General features: G+C 40.4%; 1 protein-coding gene across 1 annotated transcript in view; it reads right to left on the reverse strand.

Annotated features, from left to right (window-relative positions):
• Positions 1-1,814: 1,814 nt before the first annotated feature.
• Positions 1,815-18,007, reverse strand: part of LOC126419163 (mitochondrial import receptor subunit TOM40 homolog 1-like) — a 67,494-nt gene continuing 51,301 nt past the window's right edge. Inside the window, exons 4-5 of the mRNA XM_050086289.1 lie at positions 4,792-4,971; positions 1,815-2,727 (exon numbers count right to left, since the gene is read on the reverse strand). Coding sequence (XP_049942246.1) covers positions 2,588-2,727; positions 4,792-4,971 — 320 coding nt within the window. The 3' untranslated portion in view covers positions 1,815-2,587. The remainder of the gene's footprint in view (positions 2,728-4,791; positions 4,972-18,007) is intronic.

An 18,007-nucleotide genomic window follows, 5' to 3' on the forward strand; every position in this document is an offset into this window, starting at 1 on the left:
GATGCCTACTCTAACTTTCCTTTCATTGTCCGTTGCACGTCGCCTACCACCACAGCAACCACCAGTGCTCTCGCCCGCATTTTTTCTTTGGAAGGCCTCCCCTCTACTCTTCTTACTGATAATGGTCTGCAATTTGCCTCTTCAGAATTTGCGGATTTTTGTGCTCGTCATGGTGTTATGCATGTCACGGCCCCGCAGTTCCATCCACAATCCAACGGTGAGGCTGAATGACTGGTCCGCACATTTAAGGCTCAGATGCGGAAACTTCTGACTTCTTCTGCTGCTGATGATTCGCTTCTCCAATTTCTGGCGTTTCACCCCCACGGGCGACCACAGCCCGGCTGAGCTCTTACATGGCTGACAGCCCCGCACGCTACTTCATCTTCTGCGGCCTTCCACCTAACAGCTGTGGGTGCCTTCACTTGGCTGGTTCACCGCCGATGACCTCGTCTGGGTACGGGGATATGGCAGGTGGCCAAAATGGAGCCTAGGCCGCATCTTAAGACACCGTGGCAGATGCCTGTATGAAATCCAGACGGACACGGGTGTTGCAGTGCATCATTCGGACCAGCTTCGGCCTCGTGTGCCAGCAACGCCTGTTCCGAATGCCACTACACCACCTTTGGCTCTACCTGACGCTCGGGATCTTGGCATCTCTCAATACTCACAACGCAGCCCTCTCACCGTCATCGCGATGCCAGCACAAGAAAGGACGCCACCAGGAGACGTGCCCATGCAGGAACCGGATGACCATCCTCTGTCATAGCAAATCTACTCACCTCCTCCTCCAACGGACGCCGACACATTGCCCATGTCTCCTGTCATATCAACTGGACTTGCCGCAACTGGCAGATTGATGCATGGGGACCCAGCAGATTCGACCCCTACGTCTCCTGTCATCTCGACCTGTTATCATCGGGGACACTTCCGTCCGTACGGGAAAACTCCTCCTCGAGACTTTACGGTGAGTCAAACAACGCCTGTGGACGTTAGCCATCTCCAAGACACCTCCATCAAGACCAGTGCAACAATTTCAAAGGGGGGAAAAGTGTTGTGACTCGCCAATCATTCAAAGCGCCGCCACGCAATTACGTGCATCCTCTATGTGCAGTGCTGTCTGCCAGCCATGCAGCAGCTGCGCCACCTAAGCGGCCAGCCAAGCAGCGGCCGCTAGACTGGGACTCTGTGCTCATTCGAATGCTAACGTGTACACATGTCTTGCTTGTCAACTTACTCTGTGACTTATATGTGTTGTATCGTTCTGAAATATGTGTGTTAAACTTGACGTTATAACAACAACCTACAAGATCCCTAATTACTGAAGCACAATTTTGATTCCAGAAATTTAGACAGACAAGGAGAGCAAAGGGGGAATGTAAGGCAAAGGGTGAAATGGATAAGATTCAACACAACTTAAAAAGTAACTGGTAACAAAACAATGCAAGAGACCCCACAAAAGTAGCCACCAAAAGAGATGATGAGTACTTGTTACCTCCTCTGAGAACCATTCAGTAACAGTGGTGAAATTTCTCCTCAAATTATATGATCAAATCTGCAATAATTATATTGAGACATTTTTAGGAGTTATAAACCCTCTTATCTAAGGCTTGAACAACTTACCTTTTATCACTTCAAAAACCTTTAGGATGAGTGACTATGTGGGATAACAACACTGTCTTCTCCACATCTTGTTAAAAATGATTAAATTGCGTAACAACTCTAATTCCAATAAAGGAAACCGCCCTGTATTTCCACTCAAGGTAAATGTGATTAAAATCTATATAACCTTAAAATTTCATAAATAAAAAGATAACTGTGGCAAGACTTTCAAATTTATTGATCATAAAACAAAGTAACAAACAGCTTTATTTACACACATACTGAAAAGCAGAATGCATATCCTCTGCTGCCATTCCTCCCTCTTAGAGCCAATTCCAAATTCTTGGTGTATCATATCTGCCTCCATCCAAATGTGCTAGTTACTCTAACACCAAACAGCAAGTGGCAGATACATACAGAATGCAAATATAGTGGCAATCACATGGCACAAAAAGAGTGAGCAATAAGTTCATCACATAACAAAAAACGAATTTTCTAGGTCTATGTTTAGCTCAAAACTGACTCTTTTCTGTATAAGTCTCTCCAAAGGTCTGAGAGTTTAGGATCCTTGGTGTTTGGAAGAACCCAAATACTACACATTTAGTCATTTCTGATATAAATGTTATTGTATTTGTTTATTTTGTCCTTGCAAATGCAAGAAATGATTCAGCAATACAGTCTCTTGTGTCACATTAGATAAAAAAATGCTTACAGCTGTCATTGTTTTGTGCAGGTACATATTTACAAAAAATAAGTCACATGGAAAACTAACAAAATGTTTGGTACAAACATATCAAATACTTTGGCTAATGGAGGTGATGTGTTTGTAAGCACCTCTGTATGTGAAAGATCTTGCAAATTACTGAACTGATCACAGATCTGCTTCACATTAACAGTAAAACATCTTTAGCATTGTGAATTATTATATATTCTCCAATGACTATTATATTTTATTCAAACAAATTCCTCAAATGCACTGACTTTTTATTCAAGCAATCGTGATACCACAACCTAACCGAAAATTGTTTTTGCTATGATTCAGCATACCACTCAGTGAAAAGCAGAATGGTAAAGGCTGTAACTTCTTCTCCAGCACAGCACCAACAGTCCAATTGGAGTCAATCATAGCTGCAAAACACATAAAATGACTAATGAGTCTGGTGTTTTCTTGGAGAACACAAACATAGTACTTTCTAAAGAAAAAAACTAACTTTTTACTAACAAGGAAACACCACTCAGCCCATATCTATATGAACACAAATCACACCTCTTACCATAACCACATGACCAACACTTGACAACCCCAATCCCAAAGTTCAGCCATGTTTATTTTTCTTTTTTTTTTTCCAACCCATACAGTTTACAACTAGGCCACTAAAAATATTCAGTTACAGCGTTACGAGGAGGAGGAGAGGGGGGCGGGGGGGGGGGGGGGGGGGGGGGGTCTGAGGGGGAGAAAATGTTTTACAAAAAAATTGTGTATTTGGTGGAAAATTTTCAAAAGCTAAATACCTTCAAAATAGTGACCATCAGATATAATACACTTGTACCAAAGTTTTTAAACTCGTATGCAGTTATGCTATTTAGTGCCTCCAGTAGTATTTATTTATTTATTCCCCTTTATTTCTATATCTTAAAAATGCTTCCCTCTCAGGTTCCTTTCCATTCTTGAGAATAAAATAAACTCACACTGGGCCAGGTCTGGTGAGCACGGTGGATGAGAAACCATTGTAATTTGGTTTTTGTTCCAAAACTCCCCAACATCCTGTGAGCAGGGGTGTTATCATGGTGCAAAAGCCAATAGCCTGCGATTTCTTTTGTGTCAAAATTCAGATCAATTTCTAACTGTTCTATCAATTCCCAACACACGTGCAAATGACTGGTTCATTAGTCATCTGGAAGCACATGTACAATGATTTTTGCTGCCACACGTTTCATCTTTGGAGCTACAAGTCAGAATTCATTGTCATGAACTTCAGAACACTTCAGGATACTCCAGTCATTTCCACCGATTCACTGATTGTTCTACGACGATCAAACACTTATCACAACATGGATTTTCTTTTATGTTTTTATTTGTTAGGGGATGTCCTGGTCAAAAATTTGTCTTCAACTCACAAGTGATCACTTGAAATGACAGACCATTCATAAACCCTTGTCTGACTAAAAAATTCCTCTACATAAGCTGTGCAATGCACTGCGATAGTCTTTGCTGCCGATTTCCTTAACAGGAAACAGAACCTTATGTTACGATATTTAATGTTTGCCATCTTAAAACTGCTGAGCACATGAAACAGCACTTACGAAAACACAATGTTTCCATGGCAATGCTACCTGGGCAACTGATTCGAAGTGGTGTCTAGTGAGGGAACTACTGGCAGAATTACGAACTGGTTTTATACCAACTGCTGGAGAAAAACTGTTACTTTTGACCCCCCCCCCCCCCCCCCCCTCCTTCCTCATATAATATCAGAACAAAATATTAGGACAACTCATCTGTTTGGGCTCTTCAATGTCATATGGAAATGTAGGTTACCGTAACATATCTGAGAGGTTTGAAATGTGTCCGGGGAGGGTGGGACAAATGGACATTGCTTCGTTTAAAAAAGATACCAACATTGACCTCTAGTAATTTAAGGAGATTACTGAAAAGCTGAATTGGGGTGGTACAACATGATTGCAACTTTGGATATTACATACCACAATCGAACAAAAACAATTTCATGCTGACAGTCTGGTCAAGCACATAACATTTACTGTAGTAAACAAATTAGAGGAAGACTCCATCATGATATCACACAGATATGAAGTAAAAGAGAAAATCAATTTTCTGCAGTATTACATTAGGATAACAGAAAAATTATGTGAAGTATTGTCTTTCTCTCTTTCTTTATTTTTCACTTTTATTTTTCCTGAAGATTTCCAGAATTGGAAAGAGAATGAAATAAAATTAACTATACAGATATACTGAATTTAGTTTCATATTAATTTAAAACCCGGATAAAGGAAGAACAGTAGTAACATTTACTTATTTATTAACATATGCAGCTTGTGCACAAACCAGTACATTGAAGCACACATTTGTGAACAAACTGGGAAACCTAGAAATTATAACTGCCGTCAGCTGTCACTGACTACACACCAAAATATAAAATGGAACTATAAGCTATGTATGAAAATACAAAATCTTACCTCTGAAGCACACATCTGCTTTGGGAAGATCTACTTGGTAACCAATGACAGCTAAAGTTTCTTGCATACGCAGATTTGTATCCATCTCCACACCGAACTGCAGCTGGTCACTTACTTTTTCATAGTAACATACATGGACTCCAGCACCACCCACAACACCACTAACTGTGAAGTCATTTCCTGAAAAAAAAAAAAAAGTCAGAGTAATTGTTGTACACTGCGTTCAATGTAATGTAATATCTGTGGTACAATCATTTTCAATCATTTTCATGAAAAGCTCAATGCTCAAGTACATGCTTCATCATTTTTAATGCTTGGGACACACCCCAATAGCTGAACATTTATACACACAATGAAATATGAAATTGATACAACTCAGCTATGAGACTATTTCCTTCCAATCAACCTAAATCATAAAACAGATATTTTCTGATAATTACAACCAATCATTCTATGTTTTACCCAGGCAATTCATTTCTATTACACTTTCAACAGATTGTCACAGAAGATGCTACAGTATGTTTGATTACATCAATAATGTCCAGGTAGGCAAGCACAAATGTTAAAAAGGATTACTTTTAAAATACACACCACACTCGAAACAGTTTGAGGTCTATCATCCTTTGCATTATAAACTACAGGGGAATACGACAGCTGCCTCACCTCTAGAGATGGGTGATGAAAAAGAATTGTTTCAGCGGAAGTGGTTTCACCCTGAGGTGGCATTTATTGAACACCATGCTCAAGATTTGTAAATATCATATGGCTCTTCCCACATGTCAAGTTTGTAAGCATAGACTGAATCTACCATCAGAGTTTAGATGTGGAGCGCAAATTCTAATTAGATGTGAACACGAATTTCATCTCCTATCACATGCTACTTAAGGACACAAACAAAAATGTGATTAGTTTTGATTTTCCGGTAGCAGCTGTACGGTTTTTTCATCTGTATCTGATTTTGCTCAGTGTAGTAACGATTTGACAAATTTGATGTAGCCTACATTATTTCTAGGGCAGCCATTATTAATTCCATATGCATTTAAGCTTATCCAGAGAACTGAAATGGCAGTGTGGAGAGCACATGGTAGAAATGAAAAGATTGGAGATATGAGATTTTTTTATTTTATTTTATTTTATTTTATTTTATTTTTTTTTGCCATTACATCATATCTGGTGACAGTGTCTACAGTGATGTGCAAGTAAGATGGTTACTGCACATAATGAATTAGCTGTGAAAGTTGACACTGTCTTTTAACAAAATGTTTAGGTGGAAGCCACAGGAAAAGGTTTTAACAACCAAATTCATGGAACACTATTATATTCAAAATCCTGATGGAAAATGTCAAGAGCAGAAATGAAATTTAGTAGATAAGATTTCAGAATATGGGAAATAAATTGGGGAAAAGATCTGACACCTGGGTGCAAAAGAAAGATGAACAACTTGCAAAAATCTCTGAATTTGAAGATTGTCATAAAGAGCAGGATAGCAAAATCTCTGAATTAAAATAAGGCCACAAGCCAAAGAATTTTATGACACAGTTCTTTAAGTTATCTGAGATTACAAGTCGCAAACAGATGAGCACATTGCAGAAATAACTGTATTGCAAATTAGTACATTAAAGAGTAACAGAGAGGAAAGCGTGTGTGAAACTTTGGAAAACATATAATTTACAAGAAACAGTTAGTGAAAAATTCAATACAGTCGAAGAAATGGTCAAATTCAACATAGGAAGTGCCATTAAGGGAAATCAACACTCTAGTAAAACAAATCTGAACTGAATTAGATCGATTGAGGGTCCACTTGGGTGCCACAAATACAGGAAATTTTGCACGACGTTGTAGTGACATAGGGACAGCGGCAATTGCAATTATGCACACAGTAGGAAACAATATCCCAGCACGGTAAATGTTGTGTGTTTATATCTGGAAGAGGCAACACACACGCAATAGTCCTTATAAAAAATCTTTCAACAGTGTACTGTCACAAAACTAAGACACACACAAAGAACTTTAAACTATATTTTTGTCAAAATATTTGTCAGTATAGTGTACGACGAGACACTTAGAGCAGTAAATGAGTTTTGCTATTTGGAAAGCAAAATAACTGATAATGGTCAAAGTAGGGAGGACTGGCAATGGCAAGAAAAGCATTTCTAAAGAAGAGAAATTTGTCAACATCGAGATTAGATTTAAGTGTCAGGAAGTATTTGTATGGAGTGTATGGAAGCAAAACATGGATGATAAATAGTTTAGACAAGAAGAGAATAGCAGCTTTTGAAATGTGGTGCTACAGAAGAATGCTGAAGATTAGGTGGGTAGATCATGTAACTTATGAGGAGGTACTGAATAGAATTGGGGAGAAGAAGAATTAGTTGGGGGTTGGGTTGTTTGGGGAAGGAGACCTGACAGCGAGGTCATCGGTCTCATCGGATTAGGGAAGGATGGGGAAGGAAGTCGGCCATGCCCTTTCGGAAGAACCATCCCGGCATTTTCCTGCAGTGATTTAGGGAAATCACGGAAAACCTAAATCAGGATGGCCGGACGCGGGATTGAACCGTCGTCCTCCCGAATGCGAGTCCAGTGTCTAACAACTGCGCCACCTTGCTCGGTGAGAGGAATTAGTGGCACAACTTGACTAGAAGGAAGGATTGATTGGTACGACACATTTAGAGGTGTCAAGGGATCACCAATTTAGTACTGGAGGGAAGAATGGACGGTAAAAATCTTAGAGGGAGACCAAGAGATGAATACACTAAACAGATTCAGAAGTATGTGGGTTGCAGCAGTTGCTCTGTGATGACGTTGCACAGGATAGGGTAGCATGGAGAGCTGCATCAAACCAGTCTCTGGATTGAAGACCACCACCGCCACCTCAACAACAACAACAGTGCACAATGAAATACAAAAAGAGGTTTTTGACTCAGAACCATGTAATATCAGACAACTAACACACCAAAAATATTTTGAAACATACTTAGCACAGCAAAGTACTGGGGCCACAAGAGGACATCCCACAGACAATCACGTCAAACAATTTTTACCTGTACTTATCTGCATATATATGTTGGAGAACTGAAGAGTTGTACATGGACAAAGTTCACGACTGACTAATTGTCAGGGAAATCAGGAGTGTGAGGAACATGAAGGGCAAACAAAAATGTTATGCAACACAAGAAAAAGATAGAATAGAATAAAAATGAAATGACTGGGCACATACATGACACAAACAACAGGAGGCAATGTCAATGATGATGCAGTCTTTTTTTGGGGCACAGAAACAACTAAATTCATAAGTGGCCATATTATAACCTTAGAACACTAGTATGTGAAAGAAGGTAAAAGCGACTATACGTAAGCCCAATCAATGGAACGAAGAGCTAAAAATAAGGACTTACCCTGGAAGAAGGATCCACAAAATACACCGTCGAGACAGCGGATGTCCCTAACCAAAGATTAAATGTCCTTTGCCACACTGCTACAATGGATAAAAAGTAAAATGCGATTGATAGTCTGCTCATTGTTCGGTAAAATGGCTGATAACTCAGACAGCGAACATACACTGAAAAGCAGGTAAAAAAGAGGGCACTGGGCCACAAAATGGCAATCCGTCAAAGATTTATGACAATGAGCACAAAATGGTGGGGATCACAACATAACAAATGGCAATGGCTAAAATTACAGTGCCCAATATGCAACATAGCTGAAACAATCTCCTTGCGACGAGAGGGCAGAGAGGAGGGTGGCCAAGCCATTGGGAGAGGTTTAATTCCCTGGAACTTGTTCCAGACAAAACCAGTGGTGATGCCAAAGTGGCATCATCTGCCAACAGATGGCAAGATGGAGATCATCCAAAGGAATGGAAGAGCCAGCAGACCGAGGTAGGAGGCTGCAGCCTTGGCAACAGCCTCAGCAGCCTCATTTCCTGTCAGATCAACATAACCAGGAACCCACACAAACATCACGATGAGTTGCTCAGCAGCGTGCGCGTGGAAGATTTCTTGGACCCATTGCACTTAGGGATGGATTGTGTACAGTACACAGAGGCTCTGAAGGGCACTGAGAGAATAACAGCATACGATGCAATTAAAAAGCCTATGTCACTGGATGCAGTGGATGGCCTGACAGAGGGCAAAGAGCTCTGCTGTAAAAATCTAGCAGTGTTCCCGAAGTTGAAACCAAAAAATGTCAGTGCCATAGCAAAAGGTACATCCAACATCACGGTCAGTCTTAGAGCCATCAGTGTAAACAAAGGTGCTATCACTAAGTTGGCTGCGAAGGTTGAGAAACTTACAGCAATAGATTGAATCTGGAGTAGTATCCTTGGGAAGGAAATGAAGTCCAAGATGAACACGGTCCACCACATGAAGCCAAGATGGTGAAGTATTCACACCAGTTGAAAAGGTGGCAGGTAGCATGAAGTTAAGCTGCTGGAGCAGTAGCCGAAAGCGAACTCTGGGAAGTAACAGGGAAGAACGGTGCACCCCATACTGGCAGTCAAAGTAGTCATCGAAAAAGAAGGCATAGAATGGGTGGCCGAGCATGGCAGACAAATGGCAAGCATACCTGCTGAGGAAAACATCACGCAAGTATGACAGCAGTAGTTTGGCAGCTCAGGCACTCTCAACCAGGCTAGTGCAGTAAGCGCCAGTGACCAAACATATTCCAGGATGGTGGATTGTGTTAAGACCATGTAAGATGGACGGACATATGGATGAATACACAAAACACCAATAGTCTAGTTTTGAACAGACAAGGGATCGGTATAAATGAAGGAGGGTGGTCCAATTCACTCCCCAGGAAGTACCGCTTAGGACACACAGGACACTGAGGGCCCGGTACAGCATGTGGGCAAGTAAGATAAGTGGGAGGACCAAGGAAGGTTCCTATGAAGCATGAGCCCCAGTAAATTCGTACTTTCAGTGAATGGAAGAGCATTAGGCCCAAGATGTAAAGACCGTGGAAGAAACCCATTGCATCACCAGAAATTCATACAAATGTTTCGTCAATGGAAAAGCACAAGCCACTGTCTACGCTACATGACTAAAGACAATCAAGACATCGCTGAAGATGCCACTCAAGAAGAATAAGTCCATGGAGAACTGCAATTTATCACAAAGTTGTCAATGAAAAATGAGCTGCAGATGCCTGAGAGGAGACAGTCTATAACAGGGTTAATAAGGTTTTGGAGATAGAATAAGGTCCACAATGACATCACCTGCCATGGTCAGGCCGGAAATCAAGCAATGAATCTTGGTCCCAGAGAGCTGATGGAGGTTGGGCCACAAGACAGAAGAGGGAATGAAACTGTTAAAAGAACTAGTACAGGAAATCCAGTTACCCTGAAGAATGTGGCGACACTGCACATGCAAATGTTTGTAATGAATACAATTTGCAATTATAAGATGACTGTTAAAAACATGGAGAGCACGTCTGCAAGTGCAAATTGTGCACTGCATGCCTCAGTCCACCAGAGCATGGCATGGCATGGCATGGTAAAGTAGTAGTGTGAGATATGGAACATTCTGTGCAGTAAGGAAAATGTTCGTAAGGTACTCTAGCTGGTCAACACAACCGGGGAAATGTTGTTCATCGAACGTCACCAGGGAGGATTAAAGCCTGTAGTCGGCCTTAGAAAGCTGCCAATTGGGTTTACACACATATGAGGCAGGAGTTGGTAAACTGATAGTGCATGGGAAATGGTCTCTCGAGTACATGACACAGAGAACAGACCAATTGAGTTGACAGGCAAGCTGGGCAGTGCAGAATGAGAGGTCCAAATAACAATAAGGTTGTGTGGAGTCTGAAAGCAACATCAGTGTTCCAGTGTTAAGACAGATGAGGAATAGTTGATTGAAATCAGTAAAGTGGGAACTTCCTGGACAGGTTCTCAAAGATCCCCAAAGAGGATCATCTACCTCTGCCATAGAAGAATTTCTACATCAAGTAACAGAAGCTGGAGTAACTCTGTCCTGGTGACAGCAAATGACAAAGGGATGTAGACATTACATTGAAGTTGCTGAGCAGCAAAAATGGATGACGGAGCTGACAAATAAGCTGGAGTAACAACTTTGAAATATAGAAAACACTTGATTGCACAATTCTTTGTTAAGTGTTACACATTTCAAAATTTCATCAGCAGACTGAAGCTGTGGAATGAAGTCTACAAGAAACTAATGATAGAAAATATACTAAGTGTGCATCCAAGTATCCAAGTATTCCAATACACAGAAATTTCAAATAGTATACTTACATAAAAATCAAACTTTAGTACAAAGCTCATGAAAGGGAGCACATAGACTGAATACAACACAAACCTCATCTCATGTAGGCATATTTGACAGTGCCATCATCTGTTCAAATAGAACCAGTGCCAAATCAAATAGAACCAGTGCCAAACTGAGTGCGGCAATTGAACTATCAAAGAGGCAATAAAGGCCAGTAGGTGGTGCTAGCATTGACCATAGAACGGAAAGCAACGAGTAACTTCACAAACTTCACACACTGCAACTAAGTACATATCGACATCTCATGACAAATTTGATAAAAACATTTATGCTACTTTTATGATACAGAAACTCACACTAACAGCAGAAAGTGTGTCATTAGGTAACATCGTAAAGAATGTTACAGAGGTAGTCTTTAGTTAAGATCAAAATGAAAGGCAACTGCAACTAATAACTGGTGTGATATAATATAAACATAAAACCAATATCAGTAATAAGTAAAATATAAGTGTGAAGGAATAAGTTCACAACCATCACAAAATAAAATGAACATAACTATCACAAAATGTAGTCACATTATAATAGACGAACATGTAATAAATGACATAACAGAATCATTCAGGTGAGTCCAGTTTGGTGGCAACAACCTGAAATGAAAGAACTATTATACGATAAAAATGGGAAATTTTTTTTTTCAATTCTCTGTAACTTTGTGTTAGATGTTAGATCATGTAACTATCCAGCTAGTATCAGTTTACAACCATCAGAAAAAGAAATGTTACACAAGTATGACCAACTGCAATCATTACTCTAGTCTAACGAACAATGGATGACATACAATATAAACATTTAGGTAAGCCTAGATAGTTTCAACAATTTGAAAGAAAATATTACAATTTTTCTTTATTTTATATTTTTTGAAGAATTCGAAATATATGCACATCATATCTGTATGTCGCGTTGAGTTAGAACGAGTTTCTCTTCCATAAAAGTAGCATAAATGTTTTTGTCAAATTTGTTCATGAGGTGGTGACATGTAATTAACTGTAGTGTATGAAGTCTGTAAAGTTACTCTTTGATTTGCTTTCTATAGTCAATGCTAGCACCACCTAATGGCCTTCATTACGTCTCTGACAGTTCAATCGCTACACTCAGTTCGACACCGGTTCTATTTGAATAGACGTCAACGCTGTCAAAAGTGCCTACAAGTGATGAGATTTATGTTGTATTCAGCCTATGTGCTCACTTTCGTGAGCTTTGTATTAAAGTTTGGATTTTATGTAAGTACACTACTTGAAACTTCTGTATATTGTACTACTTGGATGCACACATATGCATATGTTCTATCATAAATTTCTTGTACACTTTACTCCACAGCTTCAGCCTGATGATGAAATTTTGAAACACGTAACACTTAATAAAGAATTGTGTGATCTAGACCTTTCTGTATTTCACAGCTGGGCCAAATCTGAAAGATCATCTACCTCTGCCATAGAAGAATTTCTACATCAAGTAACAGAAGCTGGAGTAACTCTGTCCTGGTGACAGCAAATGACAAAGGGATGTAGACATTACAAAGAGAAAAGGTGAAATAAGTAAAGAAAATGTGGACTGCAACAGGTTGCAGCCAGGTGTTCCACGAGATCGTTCAGCTATGGATGTCATCCCGAATGAACAGCATGACTCCCGCTCGAGATGGAATGCTGCCCTCGGGGGAGGTCAAAATAGACCAGAAATAAACTAAGAGATCAAAGATGTTGCAAGGATGCAATTTAGTTTCTTAGAGTCAGGGAAACTACTGGATGCTGCAATTCCAAGAGAAACTGTAATTATTCCTTATTTGATCTAATGCCACGAATGTTCCCATTCCCCATAATGACTTTTCCAATGGGACAAGGGAACAAACTAAGGGCAGTCATCTTCAGCTGCCACGTGCCAGCATTTGAAGACTCGTGCTACAGTGTGCAGAGGCTGGAGGATCCTGTTCCACGAAATGTATGGAGGCATTGGCATTCTCCCTCGGTCAGCCTCTGGACTCTAGAGCAGAAAAACGGTCGACGCTGTGCACTGGTGAATTAATGTCTTCCTGGTGAGGGTATCGTGCGCCAACATCACTAACGAGGATCTCTGGGTCAGGGAAGGAGGCCATTTGCCTTTGTTCAACATCTTAGAGCCTTTACAGTTGGCAGATGAAGACTCCGATGTTTATTGGCTGGAGGGATGTAAAAAGTCTCCACTGGAGCATTCCTTTTGTTCTTTCTGGCTTGCCAGTTGTGTTGCAGGCAATTTTGTCATCAGGAATGAAGACTTGGTGGCTTGTTGTGCACCTGTAGGAGATGACAATGTTACCGTAATACTGGGTGATATTACAACCGCCGTACTGAAATGGAGGTTGCGATCCGTATGGCTGTATCCTTCGTAGAGCAAGGGGTAGCAAGACAGGGTAGGATACTTTCTCTATCACACAGATCTCCTCGATGGCCCGCTCACAGAGATACATGGAACGTTCACGAGATGAGGTGGCATGCTCGCCATTGATACAGTGAGGAGGAGGAGGTGGGCAACTGCCCTCACTAGCAACTCTACCACAAGTAACACATTTGGCCATGTTTTGACAGGACATGCAAGAGTGGTTACAATGCTAATATTGGTAGAAATGCATTGGATTTCGAATGTACAGTCAGACCATAAAGACTTCATAGCCTGCCTTAATCTTCGGTAGAAGCACTACGCGATCAAATGTGAGCGAAAGACTGCGTGTAGGCATTAAGTTTGTACCGACCTTTTACATTACCCAGTGGACCGCAACGGTGCCCTGATCATACAGGTATTGTAGGTTCCTCGCCCCCACAGGTATTGTAGGTTCCTCGCCCCCCAATCAGATTATCAAGCAGCCGAGTGTAAATAACACCACTTTAAGAACTCAGCATTCGACGGGCCTCGACACAGACAGGACAGCCGTGGAGGAGTGAAGCTGTAAGCAGTTATTGAGGTCATAAATCACAATTGGTAGACAGAAGCAAAGTCTCATTATGAAAGCGAGAGCAGGATTTCACAGAACCTGCAATTGCATCAACACCTTTCTGAATAATAAATGGATTAACTGTGGCAAAAGACCAGTGTAAGGCGCCACGTGGAATTGAGGTGAAGCTTAGCCTCATTCCATTTACATTTCTTAGATGTTGACTGAGATGGAGATGATTGGCTCACTGTGAAAAAACTACCACGATTGCCAGTGTCTCTGACAGCACGCTCTTTTGACTGGAAGTCCCTCAAAGAGGCTCACTCACCTTAAGTGATTGTTCTCACCTTAGGTCATATCTCCCAAATTCCCACAGAGGGACCAACTGGCAATCGGGAAGGCAACAGTGCAGGCAATCACCCCTCCCTGAGCCTGGTCCGTACCAGGAGGTATGTGTGGACTCTACCTGTTGATCTGGCACTGGGAATTATGCATAACCCAGTCACCTGTCACGTGTCAAACATGTAGGCTGGCCTTCAGGAGTGCACAGGACGAAGAAGTAAAGCGAGACCTCAAATGCTGAAGCGGAGGAAGGGGAGGAGATGGAGAATGAAGAAAAAAAGGAAGAAATGGATGAACTATTGTTCCAATGCGAGACTATTGAAATTTCAGAACACATTCCCAAAAATACGTAAGTCATGTTTCTCAATGGAGGGGAAAAAGAATAGCAGGGGGCTACACATGCAGCATGGAAAGGGAAGAGGTGATGCAAAGGCTTCGGACCCATGGCTATCAAGCACCAACTCACCAAAGAGTGGTAAGTCCGCTGGGGGCAAATGATGTATAAACAGATGCCACCAAACTACTTGAATGACAAAAGAAAGACAAAAACCGAAGATGCTGGAATAATAACCAAAATGACAGCCAGGAACAAGTTAATGGTGGTTCAAACAGGGAAAGGAGATGGATGAAAACAACGCGACTGGGAAAACTATGGACAGTCAGCTGTACCCCAAATCACTGTCCAAGTCTATAAGAATGGGGAAAACGAATGCTGAGAAACTATTAGGATATAATAATAGTAAAAAATAGAAGAGCAACAGAGAACTGAAACAACTAAATGCGTAAACGCAGGATATAAGCAATTAGCTAATAATGTCAATGTAAATGGGATAATGATTGTAGAGATTGTGAATACAGGTGCAGTTTAAGTGTTAAAAAAAAAAAAAAAAATATATATATATATATATATATATATATATATATATATATATATATAATCCGCATGCTGTACAAAAAGAATAAAATATTGTCAGTGAGTGGCATAAAATTAAAAGAGCATAGAGGACTGAAAATGAAGCCAATTAATTTGCAAGCCTGAATAGAAACAGATGGTAAGAGTGTGGAAATTTCTTGTTGATATTTGGAGGTTTGTTAGTCATTTGCATTTCATTTCAGGGACCGTTTCTTAACAGAGAAGGATACAAGAGTATTTTTGTTGGTCCTATCTGCAACTCAACATCATCTCTTTATGGTAAGTATCAATCCATTCATTTCACATCATTATTTTCATCCTGGACTTTCCATTCTTTAAAATTTCATATGCAGTTGGCTCATTGTTTTAGCCTTTAACGTTGTTCTTATCTTGATACATATATACTGATAGGTTTTAATTTTATTATTTGTCTTTTTCTTCTTTGAAAGTTATGTCACACACTAGATACTGGAAAAGGGACCTGTTCTATTATTATTATTATTATTATTATTATTATTACTGTTGTTGTTGTACTAAAGATTACCTTAGTCCTTATGAGCTCTTTCCATAAAAACCATTGTTTTAATTTTTGTTGTTGATATCGGCATGTCTTAGTTTAGGCATATATTCTTCAGCCTATGTCCTGCTATTTGTAATTTGTCTTCACTGTCCTGTACAATTACCTGGCCATTGCATTTAGAAATTTATCTGTCCCAATTGTTATACCTCGAGGTATTCTGTCCTTCATCCACTCCCTGACCATGTCGTCAACGTAGATGTTAAACAGTACTGGTGACATACTACAGCCTCCCATTACTGCCCAGTTTGTGTATTTCTGGTGCCTGCTCTTTGCCAGTAACTGTTTTTCTTTTGATGCTTTTCTACAACCCTTAGCATACTTTTATCGGGTGCCATGAGAAATCTCTTTTATCTATTATTGACCACAGATTTTTCTGTGGATGCACAGTCAAATGCTTTTTCACTGTCAATAAACGCCAAGTGTGTTTCCAAATTGAATTTTCGTCTTTTCTCTATAATTTGTTTCAGAGTGAAAACATCATCTGTTCATAATCTATCTTTATGAAATCCTGCTTGCTCTTCTAATAGAATTGAAACAGAGATGTTTTGAAGCCTTTCATTAATTACTTTGCTGCAGATTTTATAAGATACACTCAGAAGACTGATTCCACTGTAATTAACTGTGTTATTTCTGTCTCCTTACTTCTCCCTCTGAAGCAAAGATGAACTGTTGGCATCACTGCCTTCAGTGAAGAAGACCCAGGTTAGATTTCCAGTATCATCGCAGATTTTTTGAAGTTGGGAGGTCTGGTATGGGGTCCACTCAGCCCTTATGAAGCCAAATGAGGACTGCTTGAATAACGAAGCAGTGGCAGGGAACATCAGGACTCAACTACAGGCAGTAATGGCGCGAGGGACTGGCGACATGCTCATCACGTGTCCCACGATCACAGATTTCTCCTCATACTGCCTTGTCTGCAGCATTCTGCCAGATGAAACAGGCCTATGGCCTAATCTGTGAGTGGTGTTTACAATTACTTCTGTCTCCTTTATTAAACAATGAAATAAGAGTCTCTAGACTGTAGACCACTGAATGTGAAGTGAAAGTGGTAATTGATGATGTACTTATTTCTTTGCTCTGTGTGCCAGACAAATTTCCATCAAAAATGGTTAAATTTTGGTACATTACCTAGCTGGCATGCCCAGCAAATAATCCACATCACACGTCAAATTAATGAACATGAAACTGTAATTCCCTTGTTAATGACAGCATGCTGCTGAAATGTGTTGTGCTAATAAATATTAAGAAAAAAGTGACTGAAGCAATAAAAATTATTTCATAAATGTATCTTTTTGTATTCATGAAATATTTGATAAAGATATGTGAAAAGAATGCAGTCAGCATAGTGACTTTAAAAAGAATTGGTGACAATACCTTGAGAAAACTGGCAAACGTGGAGTAATATTGTCATACAACTGAAGCCAATTTATCTGTGATTGACAATTTAACTTCTTAGCAGATTCAGGAATCAGATACTTACATCAGCATTTCACCCTCAGCAAACCCAACAGAAGGAATTGTGTCCTGACACAGAACAGATGAAAGACAGGGTTTGAGGTCAACCTGAAATTTCCGAGCAATTATGAGCAAATGCAGAAAGACAAATTCTCAGTGAGGTGCGTTGATGACTTTAAATCAGTGCCAAACACTGTCCTGGACACCTATGAGAGAGACAGGTTCTGGGCCTGAACAGGACACTTGCAGGAGACTGGTGGAATTCCGGGTTCTGATTAACACTATTTACTTGCGTTACACTGAATGGTAATTCTGAACATTAGAAAAAGCAAAGGAGGCAATTGGTTGCACAACAGAAGTCAGTCTCTGAAGCCATGGATTAGGTGCTAACAGAAGTAGTGAATACTAGCAGCATGTTAAGTACAAACTTAAGAGCAGCACTCCAAATGAGGAAAGGCATGTCGGAGCTTACTGAGGCTGTCCACAAGTGACACAGAGTCGGCACCCCAGCAATCTGAATGAGAACTCCCTCTGAATACAAAAATGGTTTTTAAAGAATCGTGGTGGTGCATCATTTCTCCCTTCCCATAGTCAATCCACCAGAACTCAACAAGCTTTGGCCAATCTAATGAGTTGCTCTGCACCTCCAGGGCATCCCTGGCCAACCACATTTAGATTCCTCCCCTACTCCTACTTGGTAGGTAGGGACACTTCTGGATTTTACATTAACAAACTCCAAG

Source organism: Schistocerca serialis, chromosome 9 (assembly GCF_023864345.2).
Source record: "Schistocerca serialis cubense isolate TAMUIC-IGC-003099 chromosome 9, iqSchSeri2.2, whole genome shotgun sequence".
Lineage (NCBI taxonomy): Eukaryota > Metazoa > Arthropoda > Insecta > Orthoptera > Acrididae > Schistocerca > Schistocerca serialis.